General features: G+C 42.7%; 1 protein-coding gene across 1 annotated transcript; it reads right to left on the reverse strand.

Moving 5' to 3' along the window:
• Positions 1-2058: 2058 nt before the first annotated feature.
• Positions 2059-10623, reverse strand: LOC122401476 (fatty acyl-CoA reductase 1-like). The gene is made up of 4 exons (XM_043403622.1): positions 10431-10623; positions 6398-6874; positions 4861-5088; positions 2059-2767 (listed from the first exon to the last, which is right to left on the reverse strand). The coding sequence occupies exons 1-4, from the start codon at positions 10613-10615 to the stop codon at positions 2434-2436; spliced, it is 1224 nt and encodes a 407-aa protein (XP_043259557.1). The 5' UTR covers positions 10616-10623; the 3' UTR covers positions 2059-2433.
• Between the last annotated feature and the right edge of the window lie 6951 nt (positions 10624-17574).

The following is a 17574-nucleotide window of genomic DNA, read 5'->3' on the forward strand; positions in this document are numbered from 1 at the left end:
AATACGTACTTTCATCCGCGTCCCTTTCATTCCGTCGTTTCTCTCTTTCAAGCTTTTCGTACCTTTTGATCATTCGTCTCCCTCGTCATTCTCTACCCCTCGTTTTCTTTATTCCTCTCGGTATCTTGGTCTCCTTCTGTTTAGCGTATAATACAAACTTCGATATTGTAAAGTTATATCGTTAGTGCCCTTAAGGCAATGTGGCCCTAAAGCCATTAACGAGACTAATGAAGTAAGTGACCGCGCGACCTGACATCATCGTTGGGTCAGTGTTCTCCACCGGTACCTGAGACGTGCCGACCACCGTCTTGGATGCAAAAATAAGAAGTAACAGGGAAATTTTCTGATTGGCTGGCGGCTAACATTTCAAGTTACATTTAAGCCACCGCATTTTGTAATTTTAAGGAGAGGTACACTAGACGTAAGATGTACGACGTACGACAGACGTAATTTGGACGCATCATTCGAACTTTGGCAGCACACAACGTGCAACGCTGGTTCTTTGAGCAAAGTCGGCACTTGACGTGCAAGCTCACCAAAGGTTTGAAGATCTCACGATTACCACAAGCCCCAACACCTTCTCTTTGTCCCGCGCTGTTCTCCGTTCCTCTGTTACGCAGCCAGCCCCGGCTCGCGAAAGTTCGTTCCGTGGAACAGACGTCCCCCAATTATTATTACAGAGCCACAGTTCCTGCCACCACGTCCAATTATATCTCGTGGAACTAATCTGTAAGTTTCTTTGTTAAATTTCGCGCTCGCAACTGGTAACAGGATTTTAAAAGCATAACTCACTGCCGCGCCCTCCGCTATATGCAGTCACGCAAACCAAGTTTCTGTTGGGGGAAGGGGGTGCGCGGAACCACCCGGGTTATTGCTTCTTCCTTACGTTGATGGGAATATTAAGGGCTGCCATCTTGTATGATTAATATGTACCGTTGCACGATTATACAGTACCCGATCGTATCGAGACTCCGGGAAAGCGAACCTTTTTCCCAGTTAATATAATGTAAAACGTGACAATTAGAGACTCGAATAAAATACCTCGATTATTTCACGAGAGTTACGGTTTCAATCGTCGAAACGGTTTTTAGAAGAATTCTATTTCTGGCGTTTAATAATAATCGAGACGGAAGAAGTACTTTCTGTTCCATATCGCGACGCTGGAACTTTCGTAGCAGCGGCATGAAAAAGGTAAATGCTGTCAAAGGCGAAAGATCGCGAAGCAGGCTTTTCCGGGTGTCGCAAAGTCATCGATATTTCCATCGAGAGCGTTCGAAGCTCATTTGCCAAGCCATGACAGTTCGTTTGGCAGTTTTGTAGACAGATCGGATCGCCGGGTTCGATAAACGCAGCTCGATGCGACGCGTTACGTAAGGAGAAACACGCGAGAGATATGTGTTCCTTGGTTCTGTGCGAAGGCAAGTGGATGTACTCCGACAAACTTTCACCAGAATAGCATTCTCTCGTGTATAGGCGGCTTGCACGATTCTCACGAATATTTGCCATGCACTCCGCTCGACTGCAGTCATATTTATACATTCGATACTTTGAATATCGATGTATTCGACAAATATGTTTCCGTACGACCTTTTGTATTACTACCGGGAATTTTTGGAATCGCCTAACTCCCATCCTGAAATTCCAGTAATTGTAGTCTCTCTCGAAATAGTATCTTGTTCTACATTTTCATTCTTGATTATTCTTCTTGCTCGAATGGTGGATCGACTTATTGGTCAACCGGAACGAATTAAAGCAGCGCGTTTTAATCTTCTTTTTAAAATGTATAATTGATAGAGGAAAGGAGAAACAGAAAGAAAGAAAATGAAACGGCGTTTCTGCTTTCTCTCCTTATGCGAACTTTTCCTCCAATTATTCGACCAGCAGTTTGAGCAATACCGTTGACCGTGCTCGGCAAGAGCAGCATTCAAATTAACTCGTTAGATCCTAGTGTTATTGTACGCTTACATTTGCAGTAGGGTTTGAATTAAAACGAGGGAAGGAAAAATAATCGGACTTCCGTTAGTTTTGTGGATTTATCTATAACTATTATTTGCGTTTCTTTATATTACTATACTTTATATTACTAGACTTACAAAAATCCTCTTTCGCTCATACACACAAACTCATTCGAACAATAAAAAAATATGGTACGAATCGTGCGATGCAAAATATATACACAGTCTAATAATATTCAGGAACATGTACGAGTCTTTAAACCCAACAATGGAGATACGGAAGGCAACTTTATCTCTCTAATTACAATATCTTTCTCTTCTTGCCTTCCAATTGAGCGTTTTCAAACGCGTGCAAAGATCCGATGTCGAAGAAGAGCATTTCTATATTCGCGAATATGTACTGTATATTATCTTGCAGGACGATAAGTTCATAGTTCATGACTCTTAACGTGTAAAGGTATGAATAAACAATACCGACTTAGAGTCCGCGTTGTTTAACGGGCGCGTGATGCCTATAGGAGTAGTAAACGTAGAGAAGGGCAGCCGCAACGACGAAGAAGAAAAGCTGTCGAAATATTCTTACGAGTTTGACGTTGGTTTCGTCGGTGCAATACTTCTTGGTGGCAGCGGCCGTGCAGAGAATGTAACTCTCGATGTCGATTTCCGCGGTAACCGGAAATGCATCTTGGTCTTCTGGGGAGAGACGTCGTTGGAGCAGGTGCACACGATTCCTCTCTGCTGACCACGGCCTCGATGAAATTGACTCAAGGGATCGAAGTGCATTACGAACTCTCTCGTGCTCTCGTAGAAGCCTGCGGAGAAGCAAAGGTTTTTACCACCGCGACTCAGTCTTTCCTCCCCTCGGCCGTTCGCAGCCCTAATGCCTCACTTGCTCGGAGCTTCTGTTACTCCCAACTTTCCGATTCGCATCTATTTCTTTTGAGCGCGCTTTTCCCCGGTCGATTCTGCTTCTCCATCGATTACGTATTACGCGGAAATTATTTCACCCCCTACCCCTTTTGTTTTTAATTTATCTCGCGAACGTCCACCATGGCCACGAGACGTTAACTCTCGACAGGTGAAACGAGACGTCGCTCGAAAGTCCAGGGAAATTGCGGTCATTGAGTTGCGATCATTTGGAATTTAATCTTCTAGACTTCGTTAGCGAGACTCTCGCGTTTCTCTGGAGACTTTCCCTTCGTATTTTCAATTATTCTCTTTTAATTTCATAAAATAGGAGAAAAGGTCTCTCGTTGACATTGTCGTTACGGTACACGGTAAACCGGTATCGAAAGTTATTAGATCTGGACGAAAAAATCGGTAATGTACAAGGAAATAACAAAGTTCATTTTATAATTTACATCGCGATACGGTAACTTTTTCGCGTCGACGCGTAAATGGCTTTGCATGTTATAAACAACGAGTACGTAAAAAAATGCATAGGTCGATACGATGCGACGTATTAAATATTCCTTCTCGAGCGCGGAACGTAATTGCGTAAGTTATCGAGTGACGTTTGACTTTTCCAACTAGGAAAGGCGAGGAAGTTGTGTGCGCAACCTCGGTGAACTTCAACGGATTTACAATTTTCCGAAGGAATACGAAACTGAATTTGCTAGGAAATATTTGTTTAAAACTCCGCACGTATCCTGTTAAAATACTAATATAACATTGCGATTGCTCCATCGAGAGCACGATCGTTAACGTACTGCATCAGACGATAGAGCGAAAGTTGAAGAACAAACTAATGGAAAAATATCTGTCGTTGAATTCTTCACGCGCTGTGTTTCCGTTTGGAACTACTATTCCTACATAAGTAATGTGAACAACACAAGCAGCCTTTTCACCTTTTTGAATCGCAAAGGAAGGGAATTTGAACGATTCTTCGTGACACCAAGAATACTTGATCGTCTCGTATGTCTTTCTTCTCGTCTATTTTTTATTTAGCAATTCTCTGGGGGACGAGACCCAAAGTGCGATACCGGCTACACCGTAGATTCTCAGACAAAATCTGCATTACGCGAGTAACTCGTTCTTTATGAAGTTTTAGCGCCCCGCCATTAAATAATTTCAAGGGAAATAGGAAAAGCGTGCAATGTAAGAGACGAAATGGACGGTCCTGGTAAAAATGGCCTGTTCTCTTAGTTTGCGCGCGAATCGCCGGCTGCTCCAAGAATCGCGTGAAGGGAAAAGTTATAATCGCGCGCGGACCGTCGGTGAAACGTATTTCAATGAGAGGCAGCCGTCAAGATTTTTTGTGAAGTTTCCTCGTCGCTGAACAGAAGTTGCGATTTTTAAAAGCAATAGGAAAACGAATCCGCGAGTCTCCCGTGGGGAAAACGAGTTTCTTTTCGGCTGTTGGTCGTTTTGCTTCTCCTCTCCTCGGCCTTCGGCGTTCTTTTCCTTTCTCCGTCTGTCTGGTCGAGTGCCGCGGGAAGCGTGTTTACTCTGGTATTCGGCTAAATCGTAGTTTGAGATAACTTTTACTTTTTTACGATTGCATCGCATTTGCCAAGTGTGCCGCGGCCCGTTTCAGCGTCGCGTCGGCTTCCGCGAAGTGCATTCTATGCGCCTCCGCGAACACTGTGATCAAACTTTTCTGAAAATCTTCTTCGATGGTTCTTTCCGCGAACTTGGCCCGCAGATTTTCCCCTCCCAACGCTGGCTCGCCTCGGATAACTCGGCTCTCCCGCCCACGTGAATTCTTTCACCGAGAATTGCTTTCGGATAGCCTCGCGGAGCTTTGAAAATTAGCTGGAGAATCGCGAATTAGAATCGGTCGTGGCGATAGAATCGAGGCATCTAAAAATTTGCATCGTTCCCTAAAATCGGTGTCGATCGTTGAATTTTACAATTTCTAAGGTTGTTGGCGACACGGATATCTTAGATCTCTAGTTCGTTATACCTTTTTTTCGCTCCGAATAGACCGAGAAACGTGTCGCAGAGTGCGGATGGCAACCATTCGAAAATAAGCACCAGAACCCAATACAAGGCTGCTACGGACGTCATTCCGCGAAATCCAAAAGTCGGGTATGTAAAATGTCGGTTGCCTCGCGCTCCTTTCTTAACCAGGTCGTTCCACGTGCATCCGATCGGTGCTGCGTTATACACCATCGTTCTCTGTACGTTTTTCCTACGACAGAAAGAGGACCATAAGTCTGTAAAATTGAAACTGCGTTGAAATTCGTTGGATCTCGTTATTAAAATTTTTGCATATCAGGGGGTGTAAATTTCACCGCGGAAGAATAGGTAGAAACGCGAAGGTATTACTAGGAATTCGATAAAGCATGTCGTGCGTATCGTTCGATCGTTTCGTCGTTGACGTGAATGAAAGTCCCGGCCGCTTAAAGGGTATGCTTTCCAACACGAACGTGACGAATTTAAAACTCCATTCCGATGCGGAGGATTAAACCGCGGCCGTTATATTCTACCTCCTGTCACAGTGGTCCTTTGAAAAACGGACCTGTCGCTGACGCAAAGCAGCGGAACAACGATTCGTTCTTTCATTATTACCGCCATATTATTGTCGGCTTCCGTTTTACCCAGGCATAAAACAGGTCATACATTTCAAATGCTCTGCCGCACGAACGAAACAATTTGCATTTACTTTTTTTCGCGGGAGCAGCCTCTGCGACGGCTGGATTTCTTTTCTGGATCATCGTACAACGGACCAACGAGTAATTCTAAGTAATTACGCGCGGACCACTTTCGACCCTTTTGCCAATAATCGCGTTCTAGGGTACCCTTTTACTCATTTTTAATTTTCCCGTTGCAATATCGGCATGATCGTTTCGAATCCCTTATTCTTTGGACAATTGTGCATCGATTCATGTTTTCGAAGTAAAAATCGCTGGTGTTTTGTAAGACGTAATCTAAATGGGTGGACGAAATTCAAGCTTTTTCGTAAAAGGTCGAATGCATAACTATAAACACGCTTTATCTTCCTCTGTTACCACATAATCTGCAGAATGGCATCAGTTTTCATGCGTAATACCTCGTAGAACGATATTCGAGGCTATTTGAACCGGTAAACCGCCTTAATGCGACTTTCCACCGCTGCTCCTCGATGCCCCAAACGTTGCGCGCTCGAATTGCTACCTTCAGCCAGTCCGCTCAAAAGAGATTCGAATACTCTCGTGAAACGAAACCGCGTTCGTTCAACGTAAACTTTAATTGCAAAGCTTTATGCTTTTACCAGCAGAAAACGTAATGCCTATGCATGCCAAGACTCGCAATGTACGCGCGACTCCTTAATCGTTTCGCGTTAAATTCTTAAACACTTTAGATTGCCCGACTGCCTTTGTAATCAACCTAGCGTTAGACTCGTAGTTAGGGCGTTTTTTTTTATGAACCATATACGCTTACTTACCAGAGAGGTATAAACGCGCGTGGCAAGAGACAGAGAGAGTTCGATCACAGAGTGGAGAGGAATACGTGCTTACCCGATGCCTCGTTCCCATGCAACGGCGATGAGGGTGTTGACCGTCAGGTCGATTGGAATGATTTCCGCTGGAAACTCAGACTTTCCCAGGGCGATGCCCGACCCTACCATGAAAGCTGTCGATCCTTTCAAAACGTCGACGAAGCCGGGCATAGGTTCGCGATACGGTGGCCCGATCAGTGGCACTCGTACCAGAGCCACCGGTATGTCGGGCACGCGTTCGTTCTGCAACGACTCGGAGATTTGACCCCTGTGCCGGAAGATGCTCGAAACGGCGGCCACTGCCTCCAGACGAGGCAGCGTCTGGCAAAACTCGAACACCGCGTCGTGCGGACCGCCCGCGTGAAACACCACGCTGACGTTCAGCAACAGTTCCTTGTCCTCCTTGCTCATGCCCAGTCCATTGTATATCAAATTACCCTCCAACGCCCTCACGCGAGAAATCGCAGTTGGCTGCTCCTGCCTCAGCCTCTCGAATCTGTAGCAAACGAATAGAAGATTTCGTTGTTCGCTCGAATTGGACCGTGGCCAGCTTCAACTCAAGTATCAAATTCGTGAACGCTGCGAATTACATACGCGGCGATCTCGACTCGTATCGCTTGGATAGGAACGTTCAAAATTCACCAAGACCTGTATCGTTGACAAGGTTCTGCCAAATCTGTCTCTAATATGCTCTAAACTATCCTCGTATTTAATTTGCGAAATTTCTAGACGTCTGCCGTCTACTAATTAATTCTTCATATTCGATACGTCGTTGCTTCGATTCGCCGAACAGCGACAAACTATCCGTTGACGCCATTTGCAACGACGGTGGCTAACAACGTCACGGGCACTCATCCACGCCCCTAACTACCAAGGCACTATTATTGCGCAACTATGCACAGATATCATAACCAGTCTGCTATTCTATCGGTAGTTTATCGGGGTGACCAACCGACTCTGAAACGGATAACTTTTGAACTCGAGTTTCGAACCTGTAGGGGAATCGAATTTTGTCCATGCACCGTATTAGCTAGTATATCCATGTACGTGGCAGCGATACTATTTTCTTAATTTATGATAAATAATAAACGAACTGTTATTATTTTCATTTCGAATAAATTCCAAAAAATTATTTCGTACAGCCCATATAAAAGTAAATAAATTTCTGTGCAACTGCGTACGTAGTACACTAATCTTGTTACAGGCATCTGGCGTGCATTTTGAAACATATACATACATTTACAAGTAATTTCACAGATTTCCTAATTATAGCGAGCTTTATACGTTTCAGTGTACGCTTTCACCAAAACCGCAAGCAAATATGTACATTCTCTAGCAAATGTATACATTCGCTGCAGTTCGTGCTTTAACTATTACATACACAGTTTGCCACGCAAGAGCTACTCGACATGTTCACAAAATACAATGCAAAGAACGCGAAACGGAATGACATTCCATACATATATAATTTTTTCCTATTTGATACTCGTTTTTTCGAAAGCATTTGTTCGGTCATCCCAGAAGTTTGCGCTGAATTTTGTATTGGAATTTTCCACCGTAAGTCTAATTGCACGTTCGTTCGTCTCTTTGCATCGAACCTTTTCCATTAATAACGTTGTATCTTACGATCGTTGGGACGAGACCGGCAGAGAGATTTCTCTGAGAACCGTTGGATTTTAATTTCGCGAAATTTCAAGCGCGTCGACGAATTCTCGCTGAGCTTGTAAACGGAAGATCTCTCGCCGACGGCTTTATAATCGCGCCGAAAGGACGCCGGCGAGGAAAGCGTGCTAATGAAAATAAATTTCCCTGCCGTTGAAAATACTCCCCCCTCGTAATCGCGGTCGAGTGAGTTTTGCCTCGCGTGTCTTACGATGAAACCCGGAATCGTTACGGTGGACGATCACGTAACGCGGCAATTCAATTTATACGTTTTCACGCATACGTACGCGATGCCCTTTCGACAGAGAGTTGCTCGAGTAACATTATCGGTTAAACAATACATTCTGCCTAAAATGACCACACCGACTGACGATCGACGAAACTTTTGCTTGATAAGAGGTTTTTGGAAAACTTTTCGAAAAGTATTTGTTTGTATCGGCAAACGATCGTACCGGTACAAGTTGAGCGAGTCCTCGAATTCTTAAATTTTAAAATCGGCTATTGCTAATTCGAGGCTGTTCGTTGAAAGTTGGATCACGGTAACTCGAAGTTGAAGAGAAAGGAAAATGTTTCGTATTACGGAAGTTTCCACTTATATTTCGAATTCAAAATTACCTACGAATTGTTTAAATTATCGTTTCGGTATATTATGGAAACGTATGACCTTCGCAGAAATTACGTATTAACTCTGCGCGCAAGATAAACAGACTTCCTGTCTCCTTTTTACCCTTTTGGATAGCACGATTATCCGGGAGATAATTCGCTACGGAGGAAATGGGTAATTATTTGGCCAAGTACCGCTCGCGAAACCGTGCCTCGAGGGAGATTAACGCGTCGCCGAGGAAATGTAATTAATTCGCGATGGATTTTTTTACGATTCTCTTTATTTTCGTATCACTTGACCGCGTAACGATTCAATGCCACTGGCATTTAGCACGGTAAATCAAGAGTCATCTGTATCTTCGTTCCGGTACATTTCGTTTCAATTCCCGCGTTACGAATAATTTTATCCGTTTTCGATCGTACATTCAAAAGGGCTAAATAAATTGACACGAATTCCGCCGCAAACACTGAATCTCTAATGAAACGCTAATCCGCACGCGCCGCTGCGTCTAATGAACCCTTGATTAGAATGGAACACCACACAATCCAACGAATGGCTGATTAAACTCAGACACGATGTCTAACGAATATGTAACGTAATATGCAATGCTGATTACGCCAGTACAATATTCTCTGCAACGAAGAACGAGATGGAAGAGAAACGTAGATGAACTCATCAGGGGGAAATAACCCTGCTCATTATTTAAAAGATTATATTCGCATTAGACACGCAGTAACTCGAACTCGAATTTTCTTCTATTACGCAAGCACTTGTACGTAAATCTGTGTTGAAAATAGAATGAGCAGTCAACCTTACAAACGAAGCTTCTAAATGTTTCTCTGGGGGAAGAGAGGCAGAACAACAAGATGATAATTGCACTAATTACATTTACTTACAAGTACTACAGTTTCAATAAAATGTAAATAACGAGAACAGCGTTAGCGAGCCATAATTAAAAATAAAATAAGCTCCGCGTGTATTAAATCACAGCAAACTTTCCTTTTTTTCGTTTCACGAATTTATTGCATCCAACGATCTCGTTATGCGTAATTTTATTGCACAAGCAACTTTAGAAAGCGTTTTCTGATTTCTATCGTATGATTTAACGACTGCTTAGAGCAAATAATAGGAACGAACACGTATCGTAGTATCATGCGGTTCTTTTGATCACGACCGTATGTAATAATTAATCGAACAAACACACGAGTTTCCCGGGAAACTTACGGGCGCTTTGAAATCATTTACCGCGCCACGTTCCGGCACTACCGATATTATACACGTAATAAACAGGCCTTTGAGGGAATCTGAAACTCCCACCAAATTTACATACGTGCACACCACCAACGGAAACGAATTTTCGTCCAACAGGATTAAAGGGCAATTCTGAACGTTTCTCGAAACGACCTGTGACAAATTTCACGCAACATCTGTTTACTCGCGCGAAAAGCTTTCGGTACACGCGCGTGGATTCGATTTAAAACATGAATCTTTTAAAGTTTGAAGCAAGAGGAACTTGTTGCTAATAAACACCCTAGAAGCGACAAGTATAAACATTAAGGAACGCGTTATAACCGTGATCGAAGCCGTATTAGCATTTTTATTACTTCGGATCGTTATCAAACTGGATCGAGGCTCTAGGGTAATTACGTCGCACGAAATCCATTTCACTGAACACACGATAGTTGAAAGAAGCGTGTCTTTGACGTTCGATAGAACGAAAGGACGTTTCGAGGGCAGCGAGCGAATAGGAAAGTAGTTTGATGGGGGAAAAAGTGGGTGATCATACCGCGTCGAGAGGAAAATCTTCTTGATCCTTTCGTCTTTGTTGAAATCGTTCTGGGATCTAATCACAGCGTAGACTTTCACGTCGGGGAACGAACGTAGAATCTTGTCGAGAAGAGCTCGTCCCACATCACTGGTGACTCCCGTTACGAGTAGCTCGCGGTTCGCGTACCAGTCGCTCAGAGTCATGTTGATCGACTGACCGATGCGAAAAGAAAGGAGTACCACCGTACACGCGGCAGCCCACTTACCGCCGGTTATGCTCTCGGCCTAACCCCTTACCATTCCACCACCTCCTAGATCCACCGAGTCGATAGGACGAGTATCTGGCGAAAAGGAGGAAATTGATTATTCGAGGTCGATGCTCCGCTGACGCGCGAACAAACTGCTCCTTCAGAGCCGCTTTCTCTTACTCGACAACTCTGATTCCGAAGATTCAGAAACTAACAGTTTCAGGCCAACAGACTAAAAACACCGACGTACTACGTTAAACAGAGCTGAATGTAATATATCCAGTTTTTTAGTGGCTCGACTGTAAAAAACAGTTACGATTAACGTTTAGTGACCTGTAACAGGAGCCCGTTAATTGATAACCAACGATCCATGACACAAGTACAGACTCCATAAATAGATTTAAATTACACGACATCAATATCAGTACTGTGATGAAACGTGGAAAGTTTCGTCGAAAAGGATACAGTATTAGCTACCTCCGAGATCGAGGTTAACGAGCAATAATCGTAGCAAGTTTTTTTTAGGTACACTTGTAGCCCATGCTCGAGATCAGCTAACAAACACGAGAGTCGTAACCGGAAGTTTGATTGTTACTAGTAGTCGATGATGCTCAAGATCGATCAAGACATTCGGGTCTGGAGTCGAAGAATGTTCGAAGCGATCGGAATCTGCGCGGTCTCGAAAGTTTCGAATCTCTCTCAAGAGTCAGTGTCTCTCGAGTCAATAGACCATTCTCGTGTGACCGCATTAATTATAGCAACATCCTCCGCGTGTCAGTGTCGGTAAACTCTGCCACTCTACAGTCGTTTCATATAACGATTTAATTCAATGTGGGGCTTAAGATGTTCCCGCCACAGGTTTCCCTCTAATGCGATGTGTCGCGGTCGTTGTTACAGTCCGACCAACGACGACGAACGAGAAACGGACGGTCCTTGATCGTGCACAGACGCTTCACAGACGTTCGGGACATCTCCATGTAAATGAGACTACCGGTACGCTTACCAAGACTCGAGCAACGCAGAATTTCCATGAAATCCAGCTGTCTGCGCTCGCTGTTTCGTACGAAGAATTCGAATGTTACGTCTCGAACGTGTATCTAACGGCGAGTCTCGAAGGATTATAAACAATCTGTCTAAAATTTGGATTAATCGCGTTTTCGTTTCGCGGCAACTCGCGGTAAAAATCCTACGATTTAGTTTGAATAACAGGCTGGTTCGAGTAATACACTGATTCTTCCCTCTCGGTTCCATATTCAAAATATGAATATTCGAGTGCGTCCATTGAGTTCGTCTAAATGCAACAAAGCTTATTTCGGCTAAACGGAGAGAGAATTGAGCAGGGATTCTATTTTAAATCGCGGGCAGATGGAGCCTTTCACGTTTCGATACGAATCGCGCATCGCGGCTCGCGAAATTGTTCAAAGCATGTTGCTCGCGTGACAAAAAGAGCCGTTAATGGAAGGTTTCGCGTCGGCAACGGCAACGGTACTCCTTTCGTATAAATATTAAACGACACGTGCCGAAATTTGTTTGCCAATCCTCATGGAATAATCCCAGGATAACGAAACGATCATTAATTTGCATTTAAACAACAAAATGGTCCGTACCCGACGCCGTACTGGCCGGGTACCGTTACTATATGTACTAGGCGAATCGTCATTGCGAGGTTGAATAATTATAAGCAGGAATATCGGTAGCCTGGTAGCTAGTTTTTTTACCTTTCTGGCCTGCCTACCCGCGATTTTCTCGTAACGCTCCCCCGTCAGTCGTGTCCCCTCTCCTCGTCCCCTCTTGTTTTATTACCATCTATGAATATGTGCATTATTTTCCGCGGGCGCATGTTTCGCCACGCAGCAAGCTGTTCACGCGTTGTTTACGAATACAAAATCGGCCCAATTCGAAAGAAACCGTGCAGTCGCCGGCACGGAAGACGCGCCGACGCTCTGATGGACGTTCGTTATCAAGAAACGTCAATATCCATCTCTGTATCCATGCCAATGTTTACTCCCCGTCACGAGTCCGTTGTAGCGCTCGCTTGACTGACGTCTTTTTCGATATCAACGCGTTTTGGACCGTGGACCGTTGATTTTTTTCGTTCGCTGCGTTATCGCTAGCAGTTAGGGATATTGGCGTCAACGCTTTTTTCAAACTAATTTCGCGCGCGAACGTGCACCAGACGTTATTATTAATTGCGCGAAATAATTCCCGATCGCGCACATGGCAGATTATGAATAGAACGATGTTCGTTACCTGGCGTACGACTCGTCCTAGGATCGCTGTTGCAATTACCGTAAGCGGTTTCTGGATTTGCAATTCCGATGGTGGGTCCAAGTCGATATCGATTGCTACTTAATAGAACACTGCTCTTCGAACGTCGAGCGAACAAGATTAGAAAATCGTCGGTTGAAATAAACGGTAGAATTCGGGCTCTGGCTTCTCGACGATTTAAATAGAGGAAGCAGGAAATACGAAATGAAGCAACGAGTAATTAATAATAACATAATTATATTATGTAAAAATATCGTCGAATAGCCAGTCGAATACAAATGTTTTAAATATGTCGGCTCGCCTACTCTCAGCCTGAAGTGGAAACTTATTTCCGTGTTCTCCATTTTTAGGTTAGGTGAGGAGGTCGACTTCGACCTACGCTTGTTCGATTTATTCAAGCGATGCTTGATGAAACCTGAATTCAATCTCTACGACCTATCGAGTCTACAGGGTCCCTCGTTTTAATCTATAAATTTTCATATCATGCTCAAGTGCAAATTTTAAACACGTTTAAATGTCTCGAAACGGGAAATATGTGATAGGTCGTTTTCGTAATAACCGGCACGTATGGCATTACAGAAAAGAATGTGGGTTGCAAAGGCTAGGGGATGTCGAGAATTTTTATACGAACAGATTGAATAGGCGCGAACATCTCAGCCAAGAGAGAAGCCTCGAACATACCGATAGAAGAGAAATAATAATTACGCGTCAGTGCATTTCGTGTACTATGAATTAACGCTCTGGCTTGCAGTAAATAAGAACGAACATGTAGAATGGTATTTTGAACCATTACCGATTACGAAACGCGCGAGCGTAATGTAAAAATTACGTGACACGTCCGCGTGGCATTAGGGATATTTACAAACACGGAAGTAACGTCGAAAGCTATGAGCGACGAGTTTTTGTGGATTTCCTTCACCACGGGTAAATTATCGTGAATTAATAATCATTTTGATGCAACGCGGAATTTCCGAACAAACGACGTAACAGAGAAAATATCGTGACCGGACTGTACAGAGTACTGCTAATTTGCAACAAAGGCGAAACAATTGATTTAGGACCGTGTGCGAACGAACATTTTTAGCTGCAATTTGTCTGTGATTGCGTTCTGGGTTGAAACAATGCGCATTGCTATTCCGCCTACAATTTTCGAAGAGACGCGCGTAGAATGTGCTCCTATTAATTTATACGAATAATACAAATCGATTCATTTTTATCGTGTCTCTGCTGATTGATAATTACCATAGTAATTCGATAGACGCAACAAAATTCATAGAAAGATTTGTATCCCCCGTGCCAGACCACATTTTGATGACGTAATTCTTTTTATCGTTCCACGCGCAAAAGTATCAAGTTATAATTATTGAAAACACAACGCATTAGAAGATATTTAATATTCTATGTTAGCGTACTACTTAATCCCAGGAAGGGTTGAAACGTTCCACGATGAACGTTTAAACATTTCATTACACGGTCGTGTACATTTTTCATTAAGGAAGCTCGTTAAAGGAAGCTCGTCCCCGTTGTGAGGGAAGAACGAAATAGAAGTGCATAGCTTGATAAAAAAGCGACTCCGCGTTCTTCTTAATGCAAGTGTAGCGGATTGCATGAGACGACGATGTAGCAACGCATGGAGACACACCGAGTTGCACGCAAGATTAGAATTTTAAATTTGCCCAGCGTGTAGATGTTTTGTAAGGAAACTTTTAGAAATTATTACCTCGATACGCCGGTGTCGCATGCTAACCGCGCGAAGGTGCAATTACCAGATTGTGTAATAGCAAACAATTGGAAACAGATCGCGTTCTGATTTAACGGAAGCGATCTGCGTTTCCCGGCGTGTATTACTTTCGATTACGTAAGTGCTTTCAGGTCGAATGGAAAGTGTGACCCGTTGCGCCGACAAAGCGTTCGCTTGCTGGCATATACAGTCAGTGACGAAAATATTCAGGGGCTAGTAGAGTTTTTACGTTATTACTAAATTATTAAAGATAAAATAAAAGCGGAGTAATTTTGTGGATTATTATATGCGTGAAAATGGGAAAACAGAATTTATCATTCGTAACGATTTTTGATGGAACTAATAGCGAGGAAAAGAGAAAATTGGACGTTGAAAAGATAATCCAATAAACAAAATGAAATTGTGAAAGATGAAAGTCGATTAGCGATACGAGAAATGATTTATGAAAGTGCAACCAAGCATGTGCGTAAAGTTATGTCAAAAGTGTAACAGGGTCATTATGTATGCGGAAGCGGAAATTCCGTATGATCGAGCAGGTAACACACGGATTATTTTACGCTAAAATTAGTTAAAACGCTTTACAGCTATATCGTTAGAATTACTCCTCGATCACATTAATATTTAAAACCTGGGCCGTTTTTACATCTTGCACGTAACAAACAAAATATGAAAGTTTCTTGTTTTAAACTCATTTAATGCATACAAATTAGGTAGAATGTGTCTACAAACACGTGTCTGTACCTTGATACTATACTATTGAGTATTTATAAAATCGAGATTATATGACAACATATTCCACGGTAATTCCTTTAATAACTTTCCACTCGTCGAGGAAGTCGGGGAATATAATTAAACTTTTAACGATTCGAAAGAAACGGATACATAAAAGTTCCGTGGATTACACGTAAAAAGGAGCTTTTAGAAAAAACTAATGTCGGGTGAGATTCAAGTTGTAAGAAGCTGGAAAGCTCTTTACTTAGATTAAATCTTTTTCTAAAGGCAGATCCGCGCGGGACGGGAAGGAACAAATTGCCCACGAGTTCAAGAATTTTTCGAAGAATAAACTGTAGGCATAGTTAAAAGGGGGAAAGTATTGCGTCGTGTTTGAAACGAAGAACGAAGGGTTTCGTGAATTTCTCGAAAACGAGCGAGCACCTTGATTCGGTTTCGGATGAATTCTCGAATGAAAAACGGTTTACGTATAAAATGGCTAGACGTTTCTTAAGCTGCTTTTGGCACGAGTGCTCAAAGGCCGGAAAAGAGCTAATAGCGTACAAAAGTAACGACATCTTTATACCCGGTCTACGCAACGCCAACCTAATTCCTTAAAGTGCTCTCTCTCGCTGGGTTAAATCACTTTATCACACGGCACGGCGCACGATCTTTTCCCGAGCGTGGAATACAATCTCAATGGTTAAAACGAAATATAATAGTCACCGCTGAAAGATCGCTCTTCCGAACCATTAGTGTTTCCGCACATCCGCCATTCACGACCCCCCTATCTCCGGACCGGTTTTCTAATCGCGACAAACCGTACGTCTCTAGAACGTTCTCGGAGTTCCTTCGAGCTAATACAAGAACAATTACAGTTCATTCGTACGTTGTAGACTTTTTTAACCGCGTATCGTTTCTTCAAAATTTAAATCGCGTTACAGGATGAGCGAAAAGATATATTCTGCAACATGTTTGCCTTGACAAAATTTATTACACTTTACCCGAGACACATTAAACCGGTCGGAGCGATTCTTTTTGCGACCACGAGCCAAAAATTAATAATACAATATCAGCGACGCGCTGCTCGCAGGGCGAAAATTATTTAAAATATTTAATAATATTTAATTTTTTAGTGTTTCGATTACTATTACGACAAGCTTATTATTTTTGTACGAAGGTATTTGTTAAAAGTTGGTTGACATCGATTACAGAAGGATTTGTATAATGCGAATGTTCATGAATCAGAAGATACATTAAGGGTTTTTGTTTACCTCGGAGCATTCCTATCCGCGCCTATTATACTAAATACCGTGAACCGTGGTAGAGCATCGTTTTTCCCTTGGCAGTGCAAATAACCGTCGAGATGGCCCATTCGCGATAGCGTACGAAACACATGGAATCGCACTATTATGCGGCAAGATTAAAATTTGAATTGTTACGGATACAAATTTCAACGTTGCGCTCCGCTCTAAGTATCCGGCACTTTCCAACCGGCAATAATGCAGTTTACGGAACCGGAACGCGTTATCGTGTACACGTTGACGGTAAACAATGGTTAATCCATTCATGCAAACAGCGCTAATTTCTCTTCCTTACTAATTGAACATTAACGAGGGGTTGAATTATCGCTTTTAATTAAATGGCGTCAACAGAAAACGGAGGCTCCTTTCGTGTGTTTCAAACTTTGTTATATCAGATCTCGCTAATCCTTTATTCTACCAGTACGGAACAGCTTTCTTGGGTAATGAGCACAGCTTCGTGTAATATTACGGACAGACCCCTGTTGCAACGAACAGTAATCGAACGTCGATTATGGGAATTAACGCGGAAACAAGTCCGTTCCGATAATCGATGTTCTACGTGGTAATAATTTTAAAAACTGTGTCAGCAGTTCCGAGTTGCCTTTGTGTTCAAGACGAGATCCGTTAAGTAAAGATATCGATGAAATACAACTGTAAAAGTAGAGAGTTCCAGTGGCCTTATATGGCCAATTACATCAGACTGCACGAGAATTGGAAACTTTTATGTTTCTTGTTCTGTTTATTTATTTCTCAAGTTAAAACAGTTAATACATAATATTATAGACTAGCAATCTACCTTTCGTGTTACTTAGAATTAAATATCACTTATCATCTGTTATTTTGTATTTTGTATTACATAGTTGCAGTAAAGCGTTCTCTCATTAGTAATAA

This window comes from Colletes gigas, unplaced genomic scaffold (assembly GCF_013123115.1).
Source record: "Colletes gigas isolate AHSC1104 unplaced genomic scaffold, ASM1312311v1 Colletes_gigas_Sc00025, whole genome shotgun sequence".
NCBI lineage: Eukaryota > Metazoa > Arthropoda > Insecta > Hymenoptera > Colletidae > Colletes > Colletes gigas.